We start from the raw sequence: 24521 nt of genomic DNA, 5'->3' as shown, positions 1-24521 counted from the left end.
TAATATATCCTCTACTTTAAATTACGATGCAATATTCTAACAAGTCCAATGTAATTGTTATGATCTCTTTTCAGAGCTTAACTACAATCTACAACATTCATCCAGTTCATCAATGGTCTTTCCTAACTCGCCAACTGGTTTGCAACAACAAATGCAATATGTAGCGGCCAATAATGCGATGGTTAACCGACGACAAGCTGGATTATCCGTTGGTAGCCTACCATTGGGTACCATAAATCATAAGGCCCATCACATGCCTGGTGGCGGGGGTGGTCATCGACCGATACTGGTTACTCACTCTCATCCCATGCAAATAGGCCACATGACCCATGGTGGAGTTTCACAACAAGTGCCTCTAATAAATTCTCCCTCCAGTGGCAATATACTGCATGTATGCTCAAATTGGTGACAATGCGAATTTATGTTGATAACTTTGTTTTGTTTTTTCTCCAGGCAACTGCAAACCGCGTTAAATTTGCTCCCGAGCCTCAGAAGATACATCACAATAAGGGGCAAATGAATATGGTCCAAATGAACAACAATCTCAATCAGAATTATAAACAGCAAATGAACAACATGAATCCCTATATAATGGCCAACAATCAGATGAGTAATGGACCCATGGATCCTTACATTGCTATGAACATTTCTCCATTGCAACGCTCCAAGTCGCTATCATCGGCCGATGCTCTAACCCGTGGCATTGCAGGTCTCGGTTTGGGATTAGGAAACGAGGTAACCGATATAGGACCATTTCCCCCGGAAATTCAAGCATTGGTCGATACAGCCTTGGAGGATCCAAATAAGCTGAATTCGCGCAGTCTCATGGAATTGACATCACACTTCATTAAACGGGCTGTAGAGGGTCGTCGTTTTGCCTTGCCCATTGCTCGCCTTTGCCTTAACATCATAGCGAAGGAGCAAAAAGAGACATTTTTAGAGGCTTTGCTTAACACGTGTCGCCAATGGTATCAAGAAAGAGAAAAGGTAAGCATCTAAAATTCGCATCTAAAATTCGTATATAGCATTAAGGCCTGTAGTTCAACATCAGCATTGAATAGAACAATTAAAACTTAATTTCATGGAATGGTGACAATTTCTGAGTACCCTTTTTGACCATTTCTGGGTGATCTAACCCCTTTAAATGTTTTAAACTGAAAATTTTGAAGAAAAATACCGTGCGCATCATTTGAGTAAAATTATCTACCTTGAAATGAATTATTTAACTAATAATGCGACAATTTTAATTCGAACATTGAACACTGTATCGGACAATTTTCAATGACCCACCAAGGTCAAACAATAATTAGCAATTTAGCCGCAATTTTCAAAAGCTTTTAAACATAGGAAACGTCTTTAAAACGACACTCATAGAAAAAGACGGTGTAGTGAACAACAATTCGTAACATTTTTAGAATTTAAAATGTTAACCAAAAATATAGTAGTTTTTCTGAATACCAGCCCTCGAACTCTCTTAAAAGCTTCCGAAAATGACCTGCGAACATTTTTGAGCAAAGACTTATAGCAAATATATTGCAGTTAATGTTCTATAGAAACCCCAGTTTTTCTTTTGTTATTTTCAGCCAAATTTAAAAAAGTTTTGAGGCAAGTTTTAGCAAACAATGATTGCTTTCCCTTTTTCAGCAGACTTTTTTCTGTTTAGAATGCCTTTCTATTTCTATTAACAAAGTTCTTTGAGTGTATAACTAAATGATACGTTTTAGTTGAAATATTCCATTAATTATGTATATTATGTTAGTTGTTGCACAAAAAAATGTAATTCTACGAAACGAAATTTTGGACCAACGAAGTTTTCTTTAATGTTTTCATAAAACTGTAAAAGCAAAGACAACAAACTCTAGGAAGATAGGAAAGTGGCTTGCGTCACACCAAATGTTGCATTTACTATGTAAATGTAATTTTTGCATTTGTTTTTCATTTTTATTTTTTTTAAATGAAAAACTTAATTTTCTTAATGAAACAATAGGGCTATTTTCTTTCTGCACTGTTGACCAGAGCTAAAAGAAAACGCAAAAATGGTTTCAGTTCAAATTTCGATTTTGATTGGCAACACTTGGTCCCCCAGCTGTCAAAATAAAATTTATTGTTTACAAATAAAAAAAGATGGTTGAAAATTTATATTTAAACAAATAAGAGATTAATTAAAACTCAAGAGCGATTATTTCTCATTTTTATGATATCCCTACTTTAAAACCATCGATATTTTGCTTTTCAATAAGTTAATTATAATTATTGCCGGTCATTTTATTTATTTAACTCATTTTACAACCAAGCCGAAATGGCCATATTCGGTTACACGGATACTCAAAATAAAGAATTACATTAAATTTACTTTAAAAAAATATAAAAATAATTAGGACTACAATCAAGGACTGCAAAAACTTGACATATAATTACACCTTAATACTAAGTATATATTTTACTACTATATGTAGACTACGTTACAAAAACAATTTGATATATAAATATAAAAATTTAGGAATTGATTATTACTCTCAAATGCCTACTAACGCATTTTATTGAATTATTCCAAAAACAGAGAATCATAGAGACAAGGCCTGGTCGATTATCTTTGACGAATAGTCCAAATGAAAGCGTTGCCATTTCCATGAAGGTTCGTTTATTGGAAGTTGTTAGAGATGTTACAGCTAAAGTTGGGTCTCCAGATATTTCCTCATGATTCGATACAGGGGAATGTTATTTTCTTTTCATACTCTTGCGTCCACTAGCACTAATGATTAAAACAATAGCATAATTAACTGCATCTATTTTTTATCAATTTTGAGAGCTTGGGAAGAATACATCAATTTTTGTAGCGGCACGATAATATCACAAAATCCAAACAAATATTTTGTATTTGTTTATTTACTTTTTCTTTCGTTTCTTCTTCTTTTCTGTATGTGACATTCACTTGAGATGTGTTCCTTTCCCAGCATTACTTTAGTTGCCAATTTCATATTTTGACAACTAGAAAATTCGCATATCATGGTGACTCTGGTGCGACTTGCACAGATAGATGCTCTGGATAGAACACCAGTGCAACGAATCCCATACAAATGTTGCAACCAGTTCAAAAAGAAAACAGCCCTAATGTTACATTTTAGGCAACAACAAAAAATTACATTTTCCCCTTTATGGAAATTTATTTCGTGCACTTAATTTCTTTTTATTTGCATTTTAATGCTATGTCAATACTAGTCGTATACGCGTTTGGTTCGATAAACGGAAAGTATGAAACTAACACGGTAAATGGTTTGATCTCCTCAGTAGCCAATTTCCTATCTTCCTAGAGTTTATTGTCTTTGCGTAAAAGTTCCGTCTGCGACACGATCTCTAATAATGTGTTTGAGTTTATAAATTTTCAATTATGTAAATTATGGCAACACTCATTCCCCTATCGGCAGAGAGAATAAAAATACAAGAGAACGAAAAGCGCTCTTCTACAAAAAACAACAAGTGTGAACCGTATAGATGTCGCACAAGTCGCAGTTATAATTTCAAATTGTCTGCCAAAAAAATTAATAGAATGAAAAGATTTATATAAAAGAACATTTGTTATTAGAAAGTAGGTTCTAAATTAGAGGTGTGCACGTGAGTAATATTTTGCTCACGCACACTCACGACGGACAAATCTTATTCACGCACACTCATGCACGATATTTTTGGTAGGACGCTCACGAAAAGAAAATTTGTACTCACGAACGCACAAAAATCTTTTAAATGTCGTGACTCACGAATAATTTTATGAGTAATTTACCTATAGAACCTGATTGAAAACATGAGTATATATATATGTATAATATGTATACCTATATTTATTAAATTATTTTCTTTTAATTTAGGTTTATTATTTTTTTATATTGTACTAGTTTAGGTGTTTATACAGTTATAATTGCAGGATGATCTTCTAATTCAAATTATGCATTATTAGGTGGATTACGAGCTGTTGCACAAACTATTTCTTATGAAGTTAGATTGCCTTTAGTTTTATAAAGTTTTATTTTTTTAATTAGAGGTTATAACATATTAATATTTTATAAGTATCAAATAATATTTATTTGGTTTTTGTTTATTATATTTCCTATAGCATTAGTGTGATTTAAAATTATAGTGAGGAGAAGTATACCTCCTTTGACAAACCACACTTGAAATTCACAGGAAATGTAGAAGATTGTCCAACGATTTGTATACAGAACAATTAAAAAACAAAAAATTGGTTGAAAGGGAACACCCCCTACCCGACGTTTGTTAAGCCGGTCCGTTTTACATCTACATACCCGCCCTATTTCTCTATATAAACGAAAAAGCAAGTAGTCCGATTTTTTTTTTGTGAAATGTACGTGTCCCGTATGTGGAAACACGGAGTGATTAATCAGTAATTCAGTTTTTGTGCCAGACTTCCCCTGACCCTACTCTTTAAAAGAGTTCAAATCTTTTCGAATTTGTTTTCAGATAGAAGGATATGGCTTCGGGAGGCGCAGCGCATTCAATTCTTCAATCGAACAATGAAAACAAAGTCGTGGAATAAAACATTTGGCATGGAGCTCAAATTCCACAATGATATAGAAATGGTGGGTTGGCTATAATCGTATCGCAACTTCTACACCCTCAAAAAAAATCGCTTCTTTAACATATGTTCCAAACATATTTTGCAGGAAGCACATATATTATTGCATACTGCCGAAACATTAATATGTTTGTTTTATGTGAACATATTATATGTTTGGAAGCATTTTGAGCCAAAAATATTATATGCTTGGAAGAATTTTTCCCAAACACGATTGTGCTCATTCCCTAACATACTCGTAATTTTCACTTCCACGAAATTTTTTAGTTATTGGCACCTTTCTCTGTAATACAAATAATGTTGAAGAAATTATTCACTTTTATAAATTTTTTAAATTTTACCTTTCGCCTGCACGGAGAATCGAACCGAGGACCATACAGTTTGTAAGCCAACACACTATCCACTGGGCTACGTAGCTGTTATAGTCACCAGCAGTTAATTATCGTTTTAAGTTACATTTATATAGCATAGTTTGCAGCGCCCACGAGCCCATGCAAACATAACATTATTTAACAGAAACATACATTTGTTTGCCACGTGGAGCAGTGGTTAGCATGTCTGCCTTGCATGCAAAGGGTCTGCTCCGACCGAACATTTTTTTTTGTTTTTTTTTTTTTTTTTTTTAATTTACACATTTATATTTATACTATATTAATTTTTTAAAATGAAACATCGAAATGTGCGTTATTAAAGATTTATAGTCAGTAACAGTGCTTGATATAAACGAAATTGAATGATTTTTGGATAAAATATTATTTTTTATTGCAAAAATAACAATCTTGTAATAAAAAACTGTTTTTGTACAAAACTTTAAAATTTGGAAGGAATTCAAAAACTAACAAAAGAAGAACGTGGAGTCGAGTATAAACATACATACATAATTTTATACTATAAACATAAATTTATTTAGGAGTGAACAGTTTTTTACTAGCATTTAACACCATCGCTCTAAAATTCCTTTTATTTTTCTTTAATAATTCATTTTAAAGAAAATAAACTTTTTAAATTGTTTTAGCTGTAAAAGTCGAACTTAATGCCCGCTTTTATATTTGATGGTGTCCGTCAACTCCTCGTGGACTACTTTTTAATAAAGAGAAACTAAACTTTGTTTTTTTACATTTTACTGTGTATTTTTTCACTATTTCCTCCTTATTTCATTTTACCGTCCCAACTCTAAAAAGAGTATAGTGCCCTTTCGTTATTTTTATGAAGACCCCTGATTTCTTTTAACGAACCAAGAAAAAAATAATGCCAAAATGATAAACAAAACACATGTCCACACATACATAAAATGCTGCTCTCAAGGCGAAAACATAAGCTGTTTGTTTTTCAAATGTCTATTCTCTTGGTTCAGAATGTATATTCTCTTTATTCAAATTAAATAATATTTAGACTTAAACATATCAAATTTTTGGCCTTATCATAAAACAATTTTCCGAAACAACATACAAGCGGTTTTACAGAAATTGTTCTCTTTTGACTCTTTTGCTGTGTTATATTGATATCTTTCGTCAACTCTCCCGGTTTCCATCTCAATTTCTCTCTATACTCTCTCTGTCGCTTTGAATAAAATATCACAACATATGCATGTTTAGTTGAAATTTGTAAATTTATATATGTTTGTATTCACACATATGATTTTTATGAAACATTCATGCCCCAAACATAATATATTCTAACATATTAACATAGATGTCCCAAACATTTAGTGTTAGTTTAGGAAAATTACATGTTCGCACTTAAATATATTGTGGTTTAAAATCGTGCCCGAAACACATTTTGTTTATATCGGAACATATGAAAAACATATTTTTCTAACAGTGTAATGATGAAGATTTGTTTTATGGCTAGAATATGGGATGAATTGAACCATTTTATTGTCTACAATCATAACTTTGACATTTCAATTTGAAACATATTAAAATATCGACTTCAATTCTATATAGAATATGCACGCAAAAAAAAAAATATTCCTAAAGAAGTTTGTGTTTTTTTCTTAACGTGTATGTAATTTTGGTTAAGGTAAAACTAAGACGACATAGCGTCCCATCGTTCTGAGTCTTAACCTGGCATGGCAAGTGCGAAGATGGGTCATACCGTACAATTTTGTTATATAGACGTATTTCCAGTCTGGTTAATTTAGGTAATTTGTGCTTGTATGAGAAGGAAAAACTTCGTAAACGGTATTTAAGAATCAAAAGATGGTAGTAAATTTTCCTTATTTGAACAACGCATTATGGAAATTTATGGGGTACAATTTAGTTCACTTTTCGCACGCTTAGTTTTACCTTAACCAAAATTACATACACGTTAAGAAAAAACACAAACTTCTTTAGGAATATTTTTTTTTTTGCGTGCATATTCTATATAGAATCGAAGTCGATATTTTAATATGTTTCAAATTGAAATGTCAAAGTTATGATTGTAGACAATAAAATGGTTCAATTCATCCCATATTCTAGCCATAAAACAAATCTTCATCATTAGAAGTTGCGATACGATTATAGCCAACCCACCATTTCTATATCATTGTGGAATTTGAGCTCCATGCCAAATGTTTTATTCCACGACTTTGTTTTCATTGTTCGATTGAAGAATTGAATGCGCTGCGCCTCCCGAAGCCATATCCTTCTATCTGAAAACAAATTCGAAAAGATTTGAACTCTTTTAAAGAGTAGGATCAGGGGAAGTCTGGCACAAAAACTGAATTACTGATTAATCACTCCATGTTTCCACACACGGGACACGTACATTTCACAAAAAAATCGGACTACTTGCTTTTTCGTTTATATAGAGAAATAGGGCGGGTATGTAGATGTAAAACGGACCGGCTTAACAAATGTCGGGTAGGGGGTGTTCCCTTTCAACCAATTTTTTGTGTTTTAATTGTTCTGTATTCAAATCGTTGGACAATCGTCTACACTTCCTGTGAATTTTAAGTGTGGTTCGTCAAAGGAGGTATACTTCTCCTCACTATACCATCCAATAAATCGGAAAAAGTAAAAGTACTTAAAAATTGACCATATTAACATTTGTTAAGTGTTGGATACGGAGAACATGCCTCTCCCAAACATATACCGGAAAAGAAGCATCCTCTACATGGCCTGTCAACTTCATGTAAATTTAAGTTTTTTACTTAAAAAGCCTGGCAGAAGCCTGTGGGAAAATCATAAAATTATGAACATTCCCACTGTATGTACATTTCCCATTTTCAAAAAATCGGGCAAAAGGGAACCCCTCCTTCGCTCCTCTTCGACCAGATATCGTAAATTCTCGTACCCTATATTTATTTCACAAACTACCTTCACTAACTTCACTATTCCCAGACATCGAAAAATCATGTACCCTGTATAAATTTAATCATCTTCTCCCAATTTCAAGAAAATCTGTACACTTTCCTTCAAGTTACATAGTGTGGGACAAGGAAAAGGTTCCCGTCCAAATACACAAAAATCAAGTACACCATATTGATTTCATAACCTTCCCCTACGGCCTTTGTAAATGTCAAGTAAACTTAAGAATTCTAGTTTTTTTTCAGTTTTAGTGGTGGTTTCCCTCCCCGTCCCAATATCGAAAAACGATATAGCGTATATTGTGTAGACGTCCCAGAAAATCTCACGTAAATTATAAGTTTAATTTTTAAACAGCAGGGCAAGGGGGCCCCTCTTCCCTTCCGAATATCACAAAATCAGATATCCATTATAATAATATAACCTACCCCACATCCTCTGTAAATTTCAACTAAATTGGAAAAGTTTATTTGTTTCACGGTATGTACTTGAGGAGAAATGAGGTCTCCCTGTGTCCTTTTATTTTTCCCTGATCAAATATTAAAAAATCATATACCTCATATAAATTTCATAATCTCCCCAAAGTTCTCCATAAAATTTCAGTAAGTCGACAAATTTTAGTTTTTTCACTGCACTTTAAAAAAAGTCGGACATAGGGGAGGCCCCCCTCCTCGAAAAATAAAGTAGCTGCTCTTTGCATAGACGCCCCTTTAACCTTCCCTGAAAATTTCTAGCAACTCGGATAGTTTTGTTCCAATTTTCAAAAATTCCGGCAAGGGGGATGTCCCCTTTCCCATTCAAATATTAAAAAATCAGGTACCCCATAATAAATTCATAACCTCACGGCGTGTTCTCTCTAAATCTCAAGTAAATCAGAGAATTTTTCTTTTTTACTGTACTTTAAACAAAAATCGTGTGAAGGGGTGGTCTACCTCCGCGACCAAATATCGAAAAATATGTTAAAGTAGCGGGTCATTGTCTAGACATCACCCCTAACCTTCTTTGGAAATTTCACTCAAATCGGAGAACTTTTGCCCAATTTTGAAAAAGTGGACAAGGTGGATGTCCCTTCCCCCACCACACGGATGAAAAAGACTGTTTTTCATATGTTTGGCTATAAACATTATATGTTTGGAACACAAATTTTTAAACACAATATTTTTGAGTGCAAGCATATAATGTTCATAAACTAGCATAACATGTTTGGAACATATATGTTAGAACATATTATGTTTGGGACATAAAATGTTTGTAAATATAATATGCTTGGATGCAAACATATATTAATTTAGAAATAGCCTATAAACATATATGTGTTTAGTAGCTTGGAGCGCTATTTAACAGGGAGCGATATTGAATTAAGTTGGTGGTTGTTGCTTGTTATTACAAAGTTAATATTTTATTTTTCCTTGGGCAATTGATCAGCTACTTCTTTGATCCTTACAAACTGTGTGGTCCGCTGTTCGAATCCCCGTCCGGCAAAAGGTAAAATTAAAATAAAAAAAATCATAAAATTGAATAATTTCTTCTACAATGTTTGTATTACAGAAAAAGGTGCTAAGAACTAAAAAGTCTCGTGGAAGTGAGAAAGATGTCGGGGAATATACAATTGGGCAGAAACAAAATTTTGAGCATTCCGGTCGAAAACCTATGTTGTTAGCACCTATATTACCTGTTTATTTTCATAATTCATTATGATTGTAAATATATAAATAAATAAATAAAATTTTGAGCACAATATTGTTTGGGAGAATTTTTTTTAAGCATATAATATTTTTGGGTGCAAAATGCTTCCAAACATATTATATGGTCACATAATAACATATTGTTGTTTGGAAGACAACATTATTGAATTTGGATGCAAAAATACAAAATGTTTGGAACTTAGACTACCCAAACATATATTGTTTAGACCAATATGCTTTCAAACATATTATATATTGGTAGAGATCAAACATATAAATGTTTGGACAATACCCAAAAATGTATATGCTTGAAGCAAAATATGTTTGGGAGTATATGTTACAGAAGCGATATTTTGTGAGGGTGCAGATATCACAAAATGAGGTACCCTATTTTCACCACGTTCTCCGCACATTTCTCATGTGAAAAAATAAAATAATTTTATAACAAAAGCAACTGCGATGAAATCAAATTATAATTTTTTGTAATGTGCGCTGTATGGAAAAAAGATTTACCTGCTTTTCCGTTGAAACTTTTCTTGAATATACTATATATATAAACCTCACAGAGCCCGAGACCTTTCCAACGAATGCAAAACCGTGGAAATCGATTCGTTCGCAGGTTTTGTTAGCTTCGTGTTACGTAACATTTCGTTTGGTGATTAAAAGATAAAGAAAAAATTTTTATTTTGTTTTATATTTGAAAAGGAAACATTTCATTTCACAACAGTAATGAATTTATTTCGATTTCAAAAATGAAGTGTTATCTAAACGGAAGATCAGTCGGAATCATTGGTATTCGAGGAATACATACATTTCACCTGCGTACTTTCCGTTAATAGTGGTTGCCTCAATCAAACTCGACATAAGTCTTTTTACCGAAAGTCGAATACCGTTGCAAAATCGCGGTGGATTCAAATTACGCAATCATAATAACTGTTACGGAATCAACGGATTTGTATGTTACCAAATCGCCAGCAATGTTTGATTGAATGGTGAAATTCAGTGCGTGTACATCATTATTCGTGTTTGTTCTGGTACACACATGTACAATTTTCGTGTGGTGTCACACTTAAAAGGTGTTCTGGCCAACACTATACACCGTCATAGACCTGAAAAATGTACACGAACATTTCTTTTGTGTAGGCTTAGTGTACAGCCATCGTATGCCAAGTTAGAAGTTTTTATAACAAATAAATAACAGATTCTGAAACTTGAATATGTTTTTTATAAATATTTGCAAATTTTATTGGGAAAGTCACTTATATATGTCAGAAACCACGATTTTAAAAATCCATCTAAAATTTGAACCGAAATTTCCTCTGATTGGTGTATAAATTTTGGGGTTGTTTTAATCAGCTGATTTTCAGTGTGTTCGAAAGTATAATGTGGCCACAATTTTTAAAAGTTAACACAAAAAAGTTTTAAGCAAAATTATCTTTGATTTTTGTGAATACTATCCGCTTTCCTAAACAAATCAAAGGTCTTTTTGAAAATATAAGGTTATTAAATTATAACTTTTACAAAATCAATGGGCTAAGAAAAGTGAATTTTACCAAATTTATTGCATGAAAAATAGGGCATCTTCAATTCTGCAAAGTGTTCTTGGTGCACAAATCACTGAGCAAATTAAAAAAAACTAAAGCCGCCAACATCTTTCTGCACATGGAGGCCGCCACGATAGAAAATTTTTTTGCAATATTATTGTAAATATTTAAGCAATACAAATGAGAAAAACCTTAACAGAATAGTTAATTATGCCTACTATAATTAAATTTCTTTTAATGTATGAATGTTAAAAACTGTTTGACCAAAACCAAAATAAAAACTTCGCCGTCAAAAACGACACGGCGATCGTTTGTTCAGGAGTAACATTGAGGTGGGATAGAAAAAAACAAATCAAAACAAAGGTAGAAATCGCCTTCTTATTTGTTCTTGATGACTTGCTCTTGTTCTTACATTATTCACTGCTAACAAAAATCCGGCAGGCATTTTATGGCTTTGAATTACGCACTTACTTATAATTTTTTATGTTTATAAATATGTTTTGTTTATAATTTCTGTCTGGCTTGCAGAAAAAATCAGCTGTCACATTTTTCGATTAAAAGTCCGAAAAAAGTGTTCACACGTGTGACTCAGAACAACTAACTTTGTGTGTGGTGTGTAGAAAGTGTATAGTGTGGTGCACAATGCGGTGTGACCCAGAACAGACATGATTCTTTCTCGTTTACTTAACCAAGCATGATTCTGATAATTCTCACAAACGTTTGGGAAAACATTTTCAATAAGAGCTAATTGAGAGTATACAAATCGGCAAAAGTCGTTGGTAAGAGTAATTAATCCAGATGTCGCATCAACTGGGACTTTTCCATTTCCAAAAGCTAACAATTGTTTGGAAAATTGTGCAGCACTTTTATCATTCTGAAGTTGATCTCTCATATTAGTTGTTAGCAATAATGTTATTCAGTGCTGCCGCTAGTGAAAAATTGAGTGAAGTAAATTTTGGAAAAAAGTGGAGTAGATTGAATTAAATTGAAGTAGCATACATTTTTGAAAACAAAACAATAGAATTCATTTTATTATACCCTCCACCATAGGATGGGGGTATATTAACTTTGTCATTCCGTTTGTAACACATCGAAATATTGCTCTAAGACCCCATAAAGTATATATATTCTGGGTCGTGGTGAAATTCTGAGTCGATCTGAGCATGTCCGTCCGTCTGCTGAAATCACGCTAACTTCCGAACGAAAGAAGCTATTGACTTGAAACTTGGCACAAGTAGTTGTTATTGATGTAAAGGGTGATACGGTCAAAATTTGGTCAAGGGAAAACGCGTGTAAATCGGTGAAATCGTTTATTTAAAAAATCAAATTAAATTTCTTTTTCAAGTTCAATTAGTATAAAATTCAGGAAAAATATTCAGTTAGGCTTTCGCTTTTCCAAATCCGAATTGCCGGGCCTCACGCTTGACACCTACCATCAGATTTTGTACAGCCACCTTGTCCACCTTCTTCGCCGCAGAATTCCAGTTTGCCTTGAAGTGCTGCTCGTCCTTAGCAGTTTTTTTTGGTCTTCTTTAGGTTCCGCTTGACAATAGCCCAGTATTTCTCAATTGGGCGGAGCTCTGGCGTGTTGGGAGGGTTCTTGTGCTTGGGAACCACCTGCACGTTGTTGGCGGCGTACCACTCCATGACCTTTTTACCGTAATGGCAAGATGCCAAATCCGGCCAAAACAGTACGGAACAACCGTGTTTCTTCAGGAAAGGCAGCAGACGTTTATTCAAACACTCTTTCACGTAAATTTCTTGGTTGACAGTCCCGGAAGCTATGAAAATGCTGCTTTTCAAGCCACAGGTACAGATGGCTTAGCTTTGCGTGCGAGTAGCTCGGATTTTCGCGATGCGCGAGCAAAATTTTGATACGCTGCTCTTCTTGCTTGGACGGCATTTTGACAACTGAAGAGTGAATTCCAAAATCAAAATAGGAGCAACATTCTACATACACACACACCTTCAAAATGAGGGGTGTTCAGGTTTTTTAAATGCAAAATTGAAAGAAATACGTCAAGTTTATATTGACCAAATTTTAACCGTATCACCCTTTAGGTCGGATGGTATTGCAAATGGGCCATATCGGTCCACTTTTACGTATAGCCCCCATACAAACGAGAAGCAAATTTCATCCGATCCAGCTGAAATTTGGTACATGGTGTAAGTATATGGTCTCTAACAACTATGCAAAAATTGGTCCACATCGGTTAATAATTGAATGATTAAAACCGCTATGTTCATCGTAATTAAAGGAATAGGAAAACACTTATGTAATATGGGGAAAATTTAAAAAATTTGAAGCAGAAAAAATGTGAAGCAGATTTTTGGAAGAAGGAGTGACGAAGTAAATTTTGTGAAAATGAAGCAAAATACTTCTATTGAAGTAGTAGCGGCTGCACTGATATTATTACGTTATCCCATAAAGGTGATGATTCAATTCATCTGCAGGCGTTCCATGGGGAATTACTGGCAACATCTGTCTGAAATCACCTGACAACAATATCATCAAACCGCCAAAGATTTTGATACTTCGCCGAAGATCCTTCAGTGTGAAGTTAAATGCTTCAAGTGATTTCTTATATGCCATTGTGCACTCATCCCAAACAATGAGCTTGCATTGCATCAACAATTTTCCCATTACACTGTATCGGGAAATATTGCATTTTGGAGTATCAGTTGTGTTTAAATTGAGCTTCAACTTAAGCGCAGAATGTGCAGTACAACAACCATCTAGAAGAATCGCCGCAATTCCAGATGATCCTAACGTCAAAGCTATGTCACATCTTGATCGAATAGAGGCCAAAATCAATGAAATGACAAATGTTTTCCTTGTTCCTCCAGGTGCGTCCAGGAAGAATAGACTACCAGTATTATTGTCCACCGCTTGCATTATTGTTTCGCATACTTGTTCTTTCTGTTCATTCAGCAACGGCACATTATTTCGAACGAATTCCTGCAATGTATCAACATTGTATTGCATTGTTGGTTGAATGCATCGTGCATCGATCGATTTGGCGCAATCATTCCTACTTCAATCAATAGCTCGTTTGCAATAGTCCAGTATTTATCCTCAATCAGAATCAATCCTTCATTGTAGATTTCATCGGTTATTTGGATATCAGGATTATTCGTTTGAATGCGCATTTATTTTATAACAAAAACAACTGCGATGAGTTCAAGTTTTTTTTAATGTGCGCTGTATGTAAAACAAGATTTTTCCGCTTTTCCGTTGAAACTTTTCTTGAATTTTCTGAGCTATAAACCTCGCGGAGCCCGAGACCTTTGCAAAGAATGCAAAACCGGACATCGGTTCGTACGTTCCGGAGATTCATCCGAGATGGCGCTGTATAAAAAAAAGAGATTTTCACACTTTTCCGTTGCTACAAAACCTTACGGAGCGCGAGACCTTTCCAACGAATGCAAAACTATGGAAATAGGTTAGTGCGTTCTGGAGTTATTGCGTCAGGAAGGAAACCCCCTCTTATTTTTATATAGTAAAAAAGAAGAAGGTTACTTGTTTTCAGGTCCACATTGTGTTGGAAAATGTTATAACTTGGTATGCTATTAACTGGTATTTTTAACTAAGATATTAATATTAATTTTGTCATTCAGTTTGTAACACATCGAAATACTGCTCTAAAACCCCTTAAAGTATATATTCTGGGTCGTGGTGAAATTCTGAGTCGATCTAAGCATATCCGTCCGTCCGTCTGTTGAAATCACGCCGAATCACCGAACGAAACAAGCAATCGCCTTGAAACTTGGTATAAGTAGTTGTCATTGATGTTGGTCGGATGGTATTGATGGTATTGGTTTGCCGAGCCTCGTAGAGAAGCGAATTTCATCTGATCTGGCTGAAACTTGGTGGTGTTAGTATATGTTCTCCAACAACCATGCAAAAATTGGTCCATATCGGTCGATAATTATATGTATATAGCCCCCATATAAACCGATCACCAGATTTGACCGTCGGACCCTCTAGGAGTAGCAAAATTTATCCGATCCGGTTGAAATTTCATATGTGGTGTTAGTATATGGTCTCTAACAACCAGGGATCCGGAGCGGTCCATTTTTTTCGCTCCGCTCCGCTCCCGCTCCGGAGAAAAAAAAACCGCTCCGCTCCTCGCTCCGCTCCGAGAAAAAAAAAATCGCTCCGCTCCGCTCCACGCTCCGCTCCGCTCCTCTTCGAGAAAATTATAGTACAAACATTGTATTATTTGTTCAATTGAGTTTTATTTTATTTAGAAAAATCGGGCGGTACATATATGGGAGCTATAGCTAAATCTGAACCGATTTCGATGATTTTTTGCACATATAGTTAGTGCTATAGAAGATTACATTTCGCCAACTTTGAGTAAGATCGGTTGATAATAAGGGTTTTATGACCTAATTTGACAAAATCGGGCGATACATATATATGGGACCTATATCTAAATCTGAACCGATTTCGATGAATTTTTCAGACCTAAAGGGTGATACAGAAGATTATTTTGTGCTAAATTTGACGACGATCGGTTAGTAAAAAAAGTGCAACGTGACCCCATTTGTCGAAATCGGGCAATACATATATATGGGAGCTATATCTAAATTTGATCCGATTTCTTCCAAATTCAGTAACGTTCGTTCTTGTGCCCAAAAAAACTCCCTGTACCAAATTTCATCAAAATCGGTTAATAATTGCGACCGAAATCCTGTAAACAACAAATACATGGACAGACGGACGGACGGACGGACGGACGGACGCCAAGCGCTAGATCGACTCAGGAGGTGATTCTGAGTCGATCGGTATATATTTTATGGGGTCTAAAATCAATATTTCTGGTAGGCAAATTTTTTGGCAGATCAAACTTATTATACCCTAACCACTATGTGGTTTAGGGTATAATGACTTTAAAACAATGTGTTGAAATATTTTATTAATTTTGAAGATTTTTTCAGAAATATTAAATCCATTTTGACTTCATTAAAGGAAGCATTCTAGGAAGCATATGTTAATTTTTCATTTTTTTAGATTTTTTTCGTCAGTTGTTATCAAAATCCTTTAAAAACGAGTTAACGAGTTATTTTTTTTCCATATTAAGACTCGACTTCCAGTAGAAATTATGATATGTTTCAAGTAAAAAGCGTCTTTAAAATAAAGTGTTGAAAAACATGTCTTATTTTTTAACGATTTTTTGCTTTGTAGGCAAGATGCAAAAAGGAAACAAATTTAAAGACAATTTTATTAATTTTAAAGAATTTTTCTTAATTATTAAAGTCAAAAATTTTATCTTTCATGTTATGATACACATTTTTAAGTAAAACCACTTAATTATAAGGACATTACAACTTCATTCAAAAGTTTATTGCCTTTTGGACAAGAAAACAAGTATATACAGCACTAAGTTCGGCCGGGCCGAACCTTAAATACCCACCACCATGAACCAAATATTAGTGTTTCCTTTGAAATTTTAGGAGGGCTTGAGGACTTGAGGACACTTCCCGAAGATAAATTTAAAGATTTCACCTATGAGGACTATATCAGATTCTGGATTTATAAGAACCACTTTTGTTTGAGTTTTAGAGGAATCATTAACATCTCTTGTAAGTGTGCAAGAAAATTATAAAATAACGTCTTGATTTGAAATCTTAAATATGTAGAAGTAAAATCTGGAAATTTTACATTGAGTTTCAAGCAATTCAAGTGAAGTCGGTCTATATGGAGGCATTACCAAATGGACCGAGCCTAAAATACCAGAATATTTACAATTTCAGGCAAATCAGATAAAAATTACGGTTTCTAGAAACCCAAGGAGTTAAATCGGGAGATCGTTCTTATGGGGGCTATACTAAAACATGGACCGCTACTCGCCGTTTTCGGCACACCTCTTTATGACCCGAAAATACCTCTAGATTTCCAATTTCAGGCAAATAGGATAAAAACTTCGGATTCTAGAAGCCCAAGAAGTAAAATCGGGAAATCGGTCTATATGGGGGCTATACCAAAATATGGACCGATACTCACCATTTTCAGCACACCTCTTTATGGTCCGAAAATACCCCTAGATTTCCAATTTCAGACAAATTGGATAAAAAATACGCTTTCTATAAGCCCAAGACCCCAAATCGGGAGGTCGTTTTATATGGGGACCATACCAAAACATAGACCGATACTCACCATTTTTGGCACACGTATTTGTGGTCCTACAATACCTCTAGATTTCCAATTTCAGGTAAATTGAATAAAAACTGCGGTTTCTATAAGCCCAAGAAGTAAAATCGGGAGATCGGTCTATATGGGGGCTATACCAAAATATGGACCGATACATACAATTTTTGGCACACGTATTTGTGGTCCTACAATACCTCTAGATTTCCAATTTCAGGTAAATTGAATAAAAACTGCGGTTTCTATAAGCCCAAGAAATAAAATCGGGAGATCGGTCTATATGGGGGCTATACCAAAACATGGACCGATACTCACCATTTTTGGCACACCTCTTTACGGTCATAAAATACCTCCAGATTCAAATTTCAGGCAAATTGGATAAAAAATACGATTTCTATAAGGCCAAGACCACAAATCGGGAGGTCGGTTTATATGGGGACTATATCAAAACCTGGACCGATATAACCCATCTTCGAACTTGACCTGCCTGCAGACAAAAGACGAGGTTGTGCAAAATTTCAGCACGATTGCTTCATTATTGAAGACTGTAGCGTGATTACAACAGACAGACGGACAGACGGACATCGTTATATCGTCTTAGAATTTCTCCCTGATCAAAAATATATTTTATATAGTCGGAAATCGATATTTCGATGTGTTACAAACGGAATGACAAACTTATTATACCCCCGTCACCATTCTATGGTGATGGGTATAAAAAACTTTATTTTAGAGAAATGCGTCTTCCATGTTAAGCAAAATTTGCATTCTTATTCTAAGGACATGGAATCTTTGACTTCACGACAATATTTTTTTCAGTGTAGAAAACTAAAAAATTAAATATAAATAAGATCGTTTAATTGCATTTATTTGACGTTCATTACAAACATCTTTGTAGTAATACGGGATGAAATTGATCGAAAGTACTGTTGTTACTTTTACAACACATACTAGAGATATATTTTGACATTTGCCGTTTTTGAAAACAATTACTAAAAAACACGTTGTGTTTTCCCCAATGTACGTACGTACAAAAATACATATCGTACATTTTAAACGTTTACTCACACTACGCTAAGTACTAGCTAAATTTGAAATTACCTACACAGTGTAATTTCAAAGTTACACATTTCATTCAAGTAATATTTTATTCGGAGCGGAGCGGTTTTTCATTTGGAAACCGCTCCGCTCCCGCTCCGCTCCGGATTTTAGAAATGCCGCTCCCGCTCCGCTCCCGCTCCGCTCCCGCTCCGGCAAAAAAAGGGCTTGCTCCGCTCCGCTCCACGCTCCGCTCCACGCTCCGCTCCGCTCCGAATCCCTGCTAACAACCATGCAAAACTTGGTCTATATCGGTCTATAATTATATATATCCCCCCCTTATCCTTCTAATGCCCGAATTTTTTTGCCAGCGGATTAAATATTCAATGTTAACGACACAAAAAGAAGAAAACTAAACACGAACAAATTATACGGTAAAATTCAGCAAAGCCGTTTGAATAGTTTTAACTAAGTTTTCATTTTATTTTATTAATTTTTGTTGTCGTAACGTGCGTTTTACTAAAAGCTTGCTGATTTAATGAAGCCCGCCTAAAGGCGGGATTGGGCATTAGAGGGTTATAAACCGATCCCCAGATTTGACCTCAAGAGCCCTTTGGAGGAGAAAAATTTATCCAATACGGTTGAAATTTTGGGCGTGGTGTTAGTATGTGGTCTCAAACAACCATGCTAAAATTGGTCCATATCGGTTCATAAATATATATAGCCCCCATCAAGGCCGTAGCCAGGATTTCAATTCGGGGGGGTTCAACTTTAAAAAAAATATTCATATAATCTGATGTGTAGAAAATTTTATTTATGCATAGGTATGTATACAATATTTTTATACTATTAAATTGAGCCGACGGGCATTAGCGTAGCTAGACAATTTTCCTAGGGGGGGCTATAGCCCCCCTAGCTAAAACTTTATAGACTGAACTTATAGGTTCAACTAGTGTTTTATTTCATAAAAATGAATAAAAAAATAGATATCAAAATAACTCGACAATCAATTTATAATAAAGCAACTAAAAGTACCCTGCGGGAAATTGGTGCAAATTGCCACTGACGGACCTATCACAGAACTGGTACCTGTGCTCCAGTTAGTTGCAATTTTCACATTTAGTGAAATAAAATTATCAGAATAACCTTTTGTTCGAGATATTTCAAAAGTTTTTTTTTTTCATTTCGGGTTCGATTAGGAGCCCAAATTGAAAGAGATTTCTAAGAGATTGTCCGAGACTGGTTCCTGAGGACCTGTTTATGGGTTGCTCCTGCTAAATTGTCCCAGGACGTGTTCTTTGGGATGAGTCCAAGACGCGTCCTATAATGTAAGTTTACTCCGTCAATGACAAACCCATGTTAAAGTGGACGGTCCCTTCCATACGTTTTGATCAGAACTGGGACTGGCCCATACACACCAGGGACTAGTCCCGTACCAGTTCTGTGGTTGATCCATTTCCCTTAGTGTAGTTCCACACTTTTCGTAGCAAAAAATTGGGAGTTGTTCTAAAGGCACAACTTTAAAAGCACTTCCAAAAATGACCTCACAAAGAAGGTTACTATTTTAACTACACAGGAAGTTTTTTTACTTCATTTTTTTATATTTTAATGCGTAATTTTTTGTTTTCTTTTTTCAAATAGTTTAAAAAAAGTTTAAGAATAAATAAAATGGTACAAATTATTCAAATTTTGCCACAAAAATGCTAAATCCATTATAGAAAAATCGATAATATTTGAAAAAACGTTTCAAACAAGCGTTAGAACGCATTAAAAATCATAAAAAGGAAAAAAAATTATTTATTTGGGAAAATATCACAAAATTTTTAATTCACATTCAAAACACTGAATTCAGATCACACCTTAAGAAGTGATGCAAATTCATTGCAACGGTTGTTGAAACGGTGGACATTCGTTCTATGACAAGTTCATATTACATTCATCGCTTCTCCGCCAATTTTGTACCACTTCCAGACCCAAAAAGAACATTTTCACTTCTTTTTTGGCGACGCTTTTTTGCAGTATTATTAAGATATTAATTTATGAAAGAATAGTTTTAATATCAATTACTATTTTTTATTCAACTAAATACAACTAAAATAAAGCTGTGGTTTAACTTATGAACCACAGCTTTATTTCATAAATATCAGACCAAAGTAATTCGATTGTGCATGAAAGTCTTTAGTGAAACTTTGTGCGTTGTACGAGTATATACACCCTCAAAAAAAATCGCTTCTCTAACATATGTTCCAAACATATTTTGCAGGAAACACATATATTATTGGATACTGCAGAAACATTAATATGTTTGTTTTATGTGAGCATATTATATTTTTGGAAGCATTTTGAGTCCAAAAATAGTATATACTTGGAAAAATTCCCCAAAGAAGATTGTGCTCATTCCCTCACATAATTTTCACTTCCACGAAATTTTTGAGTTCTTCGCATCTTTTTCTGTAATACAAATATGCTGTTTTTTTCAAATGTCTATTCTCTTGGTTCCGAATGTCTATTCTCTTTATTCCGAATACTCATTCTAATATTCAAATTAAATAGTAATTAGTCTTAAGCATATAAAATTTTTGGCCTTATCATGAAACAGTTTTCCGAAACAACATACAAACGGTTTCACAGAAATTGCTCTCATTTCATTCTCTCGCTGTGTTATGTTGATATCTTTTTATTCAACCCTCCCGGTTTCCATCTCTATTTATTTCTCTATACTAACTCTCTATCTGTCGCTCTCTGAATAAAGTATCACAACATATATATGTTTACTCGAAATTTGTAAATTTATATATGTTTACATTCACACATATTATTTTTATGAAACATTCATGCCCCAAACATAATATGTTCTAACATATTAACATATGTGTCCCAAACATTTTGTGTTAGTTTAGGAACACTACATGTTTCCACTTAAATATATTGTGTTTAAAAATTGTGCCCGAAACACATTTTGTTTATATCGGAACATATGAAAAACATATTTTTCTAACAGTGTACTTGTTTAGTTTTTATAAAAATGTAAAATCGTAAATAGGTTTTCAAATTCTGGAGGGGGCTAAAATTTTTTTGGGGGGGTCTAAGCATCCTCCCCAGTGGCCTTCCTACGCTTATGCCGACGGGCTTTTTGGGCAGCAAATAAATCAATGACTTCTTCAGTCGGCACATTTATTCGGCGATGAACCGACATTAATGCCAATCCTTTGAGTCTACTCTCGCTAGTCGAATTTCTAAGATACGTCTTTAATCTCTTCATTGTTGAAAATGAACGTTCGGATGAGCACGTAGTAACTGCAGGGATGGAAAATGCAGTACTATAGTACTTTTTTCAAACCTTTTTCACCACGGTCATTACCGTAGTACCCCCGCGAATAATTTAGTACCTTTTGTGTAGACATTTTTGAGTCGATATGAGATTTATGGTACAATAGCTTTGACAAAATATTTTAATATTTTGAGAAAGTCTTTATCAACCTTATTTGCTAATAGTCTTTTACAAATATGGCAAAACAGACATGTTCATGTGGGAAGAAAATCTCGATTTTGTAAAAGACATAGTCAAAAACAGGATTTTATTGAACTTCAAGAAAGTTTTAGTCGAAAAAAGAATGCGATTCTATATTATCGATTTTTTATTTCGGTAGAAAATGTTGTCAAAATTTTATTTCTATATAGAATTTTTGCAAAATTTTATTTTTATAGAAAATTTTGTAAAAAATTTATTTTCTTTAAAATTCAGTCTCTTGACAATAATCTTCCAGTGAAATTTTTGTTGAAATTTAGTAAAAAGTACCTTTCCGCTCAAAAAATACCTTTTTTGTACTTTCTTAAAAATTGTATTTTCCATCCCTGCACCCTCACAAAAAATCGCTTCTGTAACATATACTCCCAAACATATTTTGCTTCAAACATATACATTTTTGGGTATTGCCCAAACATTTATATGTTTGATCTCTACCAATATATAATATGTTTGAAAGCATATTGGTCTGGAAAAAGTTTACTTAAACAGTCTGCTAATGTTTTTGGAACAATAAGGTTGGTTCAAGAGAAGAAACCAATCGGGTGGGTTCAACGGTAAAAACTAGAAGTGCCTATATGTAACAGGTACTTTAAGTTAAGGTAGTATCAAAATGGACTGAATAGTCTAAGTGAGCCTAAATCAAATCGGGCTGCCTAACCTAATGTAATGTCAGAAACAGTGTTTGATATAAACGAAAGTAACTGTGATTTTGGAATATTTTTTTATTGCAAAAATAAAAATGTTGTTACAAAAAAAATCGTTTGGGGATAAAAGTTTTAAATTTTTTCGGTGTAGCCACTTGAAAGGTTTATACTCTAAAGAAGTTGAATTTACCACATTTTGATTCTTCAAACCAGTGTTTTTTATATCCTAATTGTTTATTTCGTTTTAATTCTAATATAAATATTGGACTCAGAAATTTACCTTCGAATTGGCTTACCATTGCTGGATAAACAAATAAATAAATATTTTTTTTTACAAATTTTCAGCTCTTATTTACAATACAAGGTATGAAATCTCCATCAAGGGCTCGCTTTACCGCTTTCATGGCATTTCTAACGGAAATGTTTTGTCAATTAAAGCGGCGTCAGCTTCAACTGCGCACTCATTGCGAAGGCGCTCCTCCGCCATTGGTGCTATTAACTCTATTGTCAAAATGTTGCGAAGATTGTGTTAAACCGCCAGTCAGATCTTTATCAGAGGTAATTGCAACCCAGACTATTCGCATCCTATGCTAAGCGCCCGCATGTTTTTTTGTTTGTTTTTCAGATCGAGTGCTTGTTCTACGTGCTAACTTGCATTGGACAAGATTTAGAAATGCAACTACCGCAGCAGTTGGAGCTGTTATTGTCGATGATACGTGATGCGTTTTTGAATGCCAGCGATTCAGCTCCAGCAATAAGACGAACTCTGCTTCAGTTGATTGAATTGCAGGCTTCGCATTGGCAATTACCGGGCAATACGGTCCTATATTACTATCCTTCAAATAAGTAGACCAAAATGCTGGATCGCCTTTTGGGCCACAAAAGAGAAACAAAAAATAGAAACTCTATATATTTATTACTCATAATTCTATATCATCATATAATCTCTCATGCCTGACCAAAAACATAGATATGATGCATTTATTTGGGATGCAAAAATGTTTTGTTGGAACGACGAATGATCAAAAATATCCTTCAAACAAAGGCAATTGAGAAGGGATGATGGGAAATTAGTAACTGCGACTTTTAATACCACTGACGGTGCTAGAGCCCAACTTGTTCTATACTAGTTTTGATCCACATAATAAACTAACAACAATACGAAATAAGAGATGGAAAATATTTTTGTTTTTGTGAGTTTTTATTAACAATTGCAAATTAAAAAATGCAAAATGGTATGGACCGAGTGCCGTAAATGCAACATATTTTAGGTAGATCCCGCAAGGTAATTTCCCATCTTCTTTAATCAGTTGTCTTTGCCTTCAATACATTTTCCACATAAACACACACCTACATGTTATATAATTTAAGTATTTAATGTTTCTTCTTCAAAATTGACTAACAATATTGACATTAAATCAGAAGAACTATTGTCCATGCGATCGAGATGACTCTATCCGATTATCAATGTATCGTTGGGCTTTGATAGTTCATGCGTAGTATTTAATAACAACTCTATTATAGATATTTATACATCAACATATTTATGAATTTTCAATTTAAGTTTCTAAGATATATATCACCATGGAATATACATACATATATATGGGCGATATTCTCTCTCTTAAACGTGGAGGCATTTCGAGCTCAAAATTATTCTGTTCACAAAATTCAAATTGAGAGCTTAAAGAAGAAAACTGAAATAAAATTTACTAATCCAAAATTTTATTAAAATGCTAATACTAGTCATCAAAATATATTTTTAAATAAAATAATAAAAAAAACATAAATATATACATAAAAAATCAAGGCTCATAATTACTCGTTTGGTTTTACTTTGTTTTCTTAACTTGGCAAGGCTGTAACTTTAGACTGTCGACTAAAAAAATTAATTCCGTCAAAGAAAAAATCGAAAAATTTCCTTAACCCTTTCACTACCGATGTCCACTTAGAAGGACATTCGAAAAATACAACAAATTCTATTATTCCACTTAGTTTCGATTTATTTCTCGATGTTATTGTAATGTAGAGGCTTTAATCTAAATAAGC

The 24521-nt window shown here is 34.1% G+C and overlaps 1 protein-coding gene and 1 long non-coding RNA gene across 5 annotated transcripts in view; both read left to right on the top strand.

Annotated features, from left to right (window-relative positions):
- Positions 1-24290, top strand: part of LOC142225669 (uncharacterized) — a 45956-nt gene extending 21666 nt beyond the window's left edge. For all 4 annotated transcript variants that reach the window (XM_075295481.1, XM_075295484.1, XM_075295483.1 and 1 more), the window contains exons 5-8: positions 75-391; positions 454-987; positions 22818-23030; positions 23098-24290. In XM_075295481.1, the coding sequence (XP_075151596.1) occupies positions 75-391; positions 454-987; positions 22818-23030; positions 23098-23322 (1289 nt within the window). In that variant the 3' untranslated portion in view covers positions 23323-24290. The remainder of the gene's footprint in view (positions 1-74; positions 392-453; positions 988-22817; positions 23031-23097) is intronic.
- LOC142226019 (uncharacterized) lies at positions 9272-9616 on the top strand. Its single transcript, XR_012719573.1, has 2 exons — positions 9272-9363; positions 9427-9616. It is a non-coding gene; the product is annotated as an uncharacterized LOC142226019 (long non-coding RNA).
- Positions 24291-24521: the final 231 nt, after the last annotated feature.

This window comes from Haematobia irritans, chromosome 2 (genome assembly GCF_050003625.1).
Source record: "Haematobia irritans isolate KBUSLIRL chromosome 2, ASM5000362v1, whole genome shotgun sequence".
Classification (NCBI taxonomy): Eukaryota; Metazoa; Arthropoda; class Insecta; order Diptera; family Muscidae; genus Haematobia; species Haematobia irritans.
This window is presented reverse-complemented; position numbering and strand designations above follow the sequence as displayed.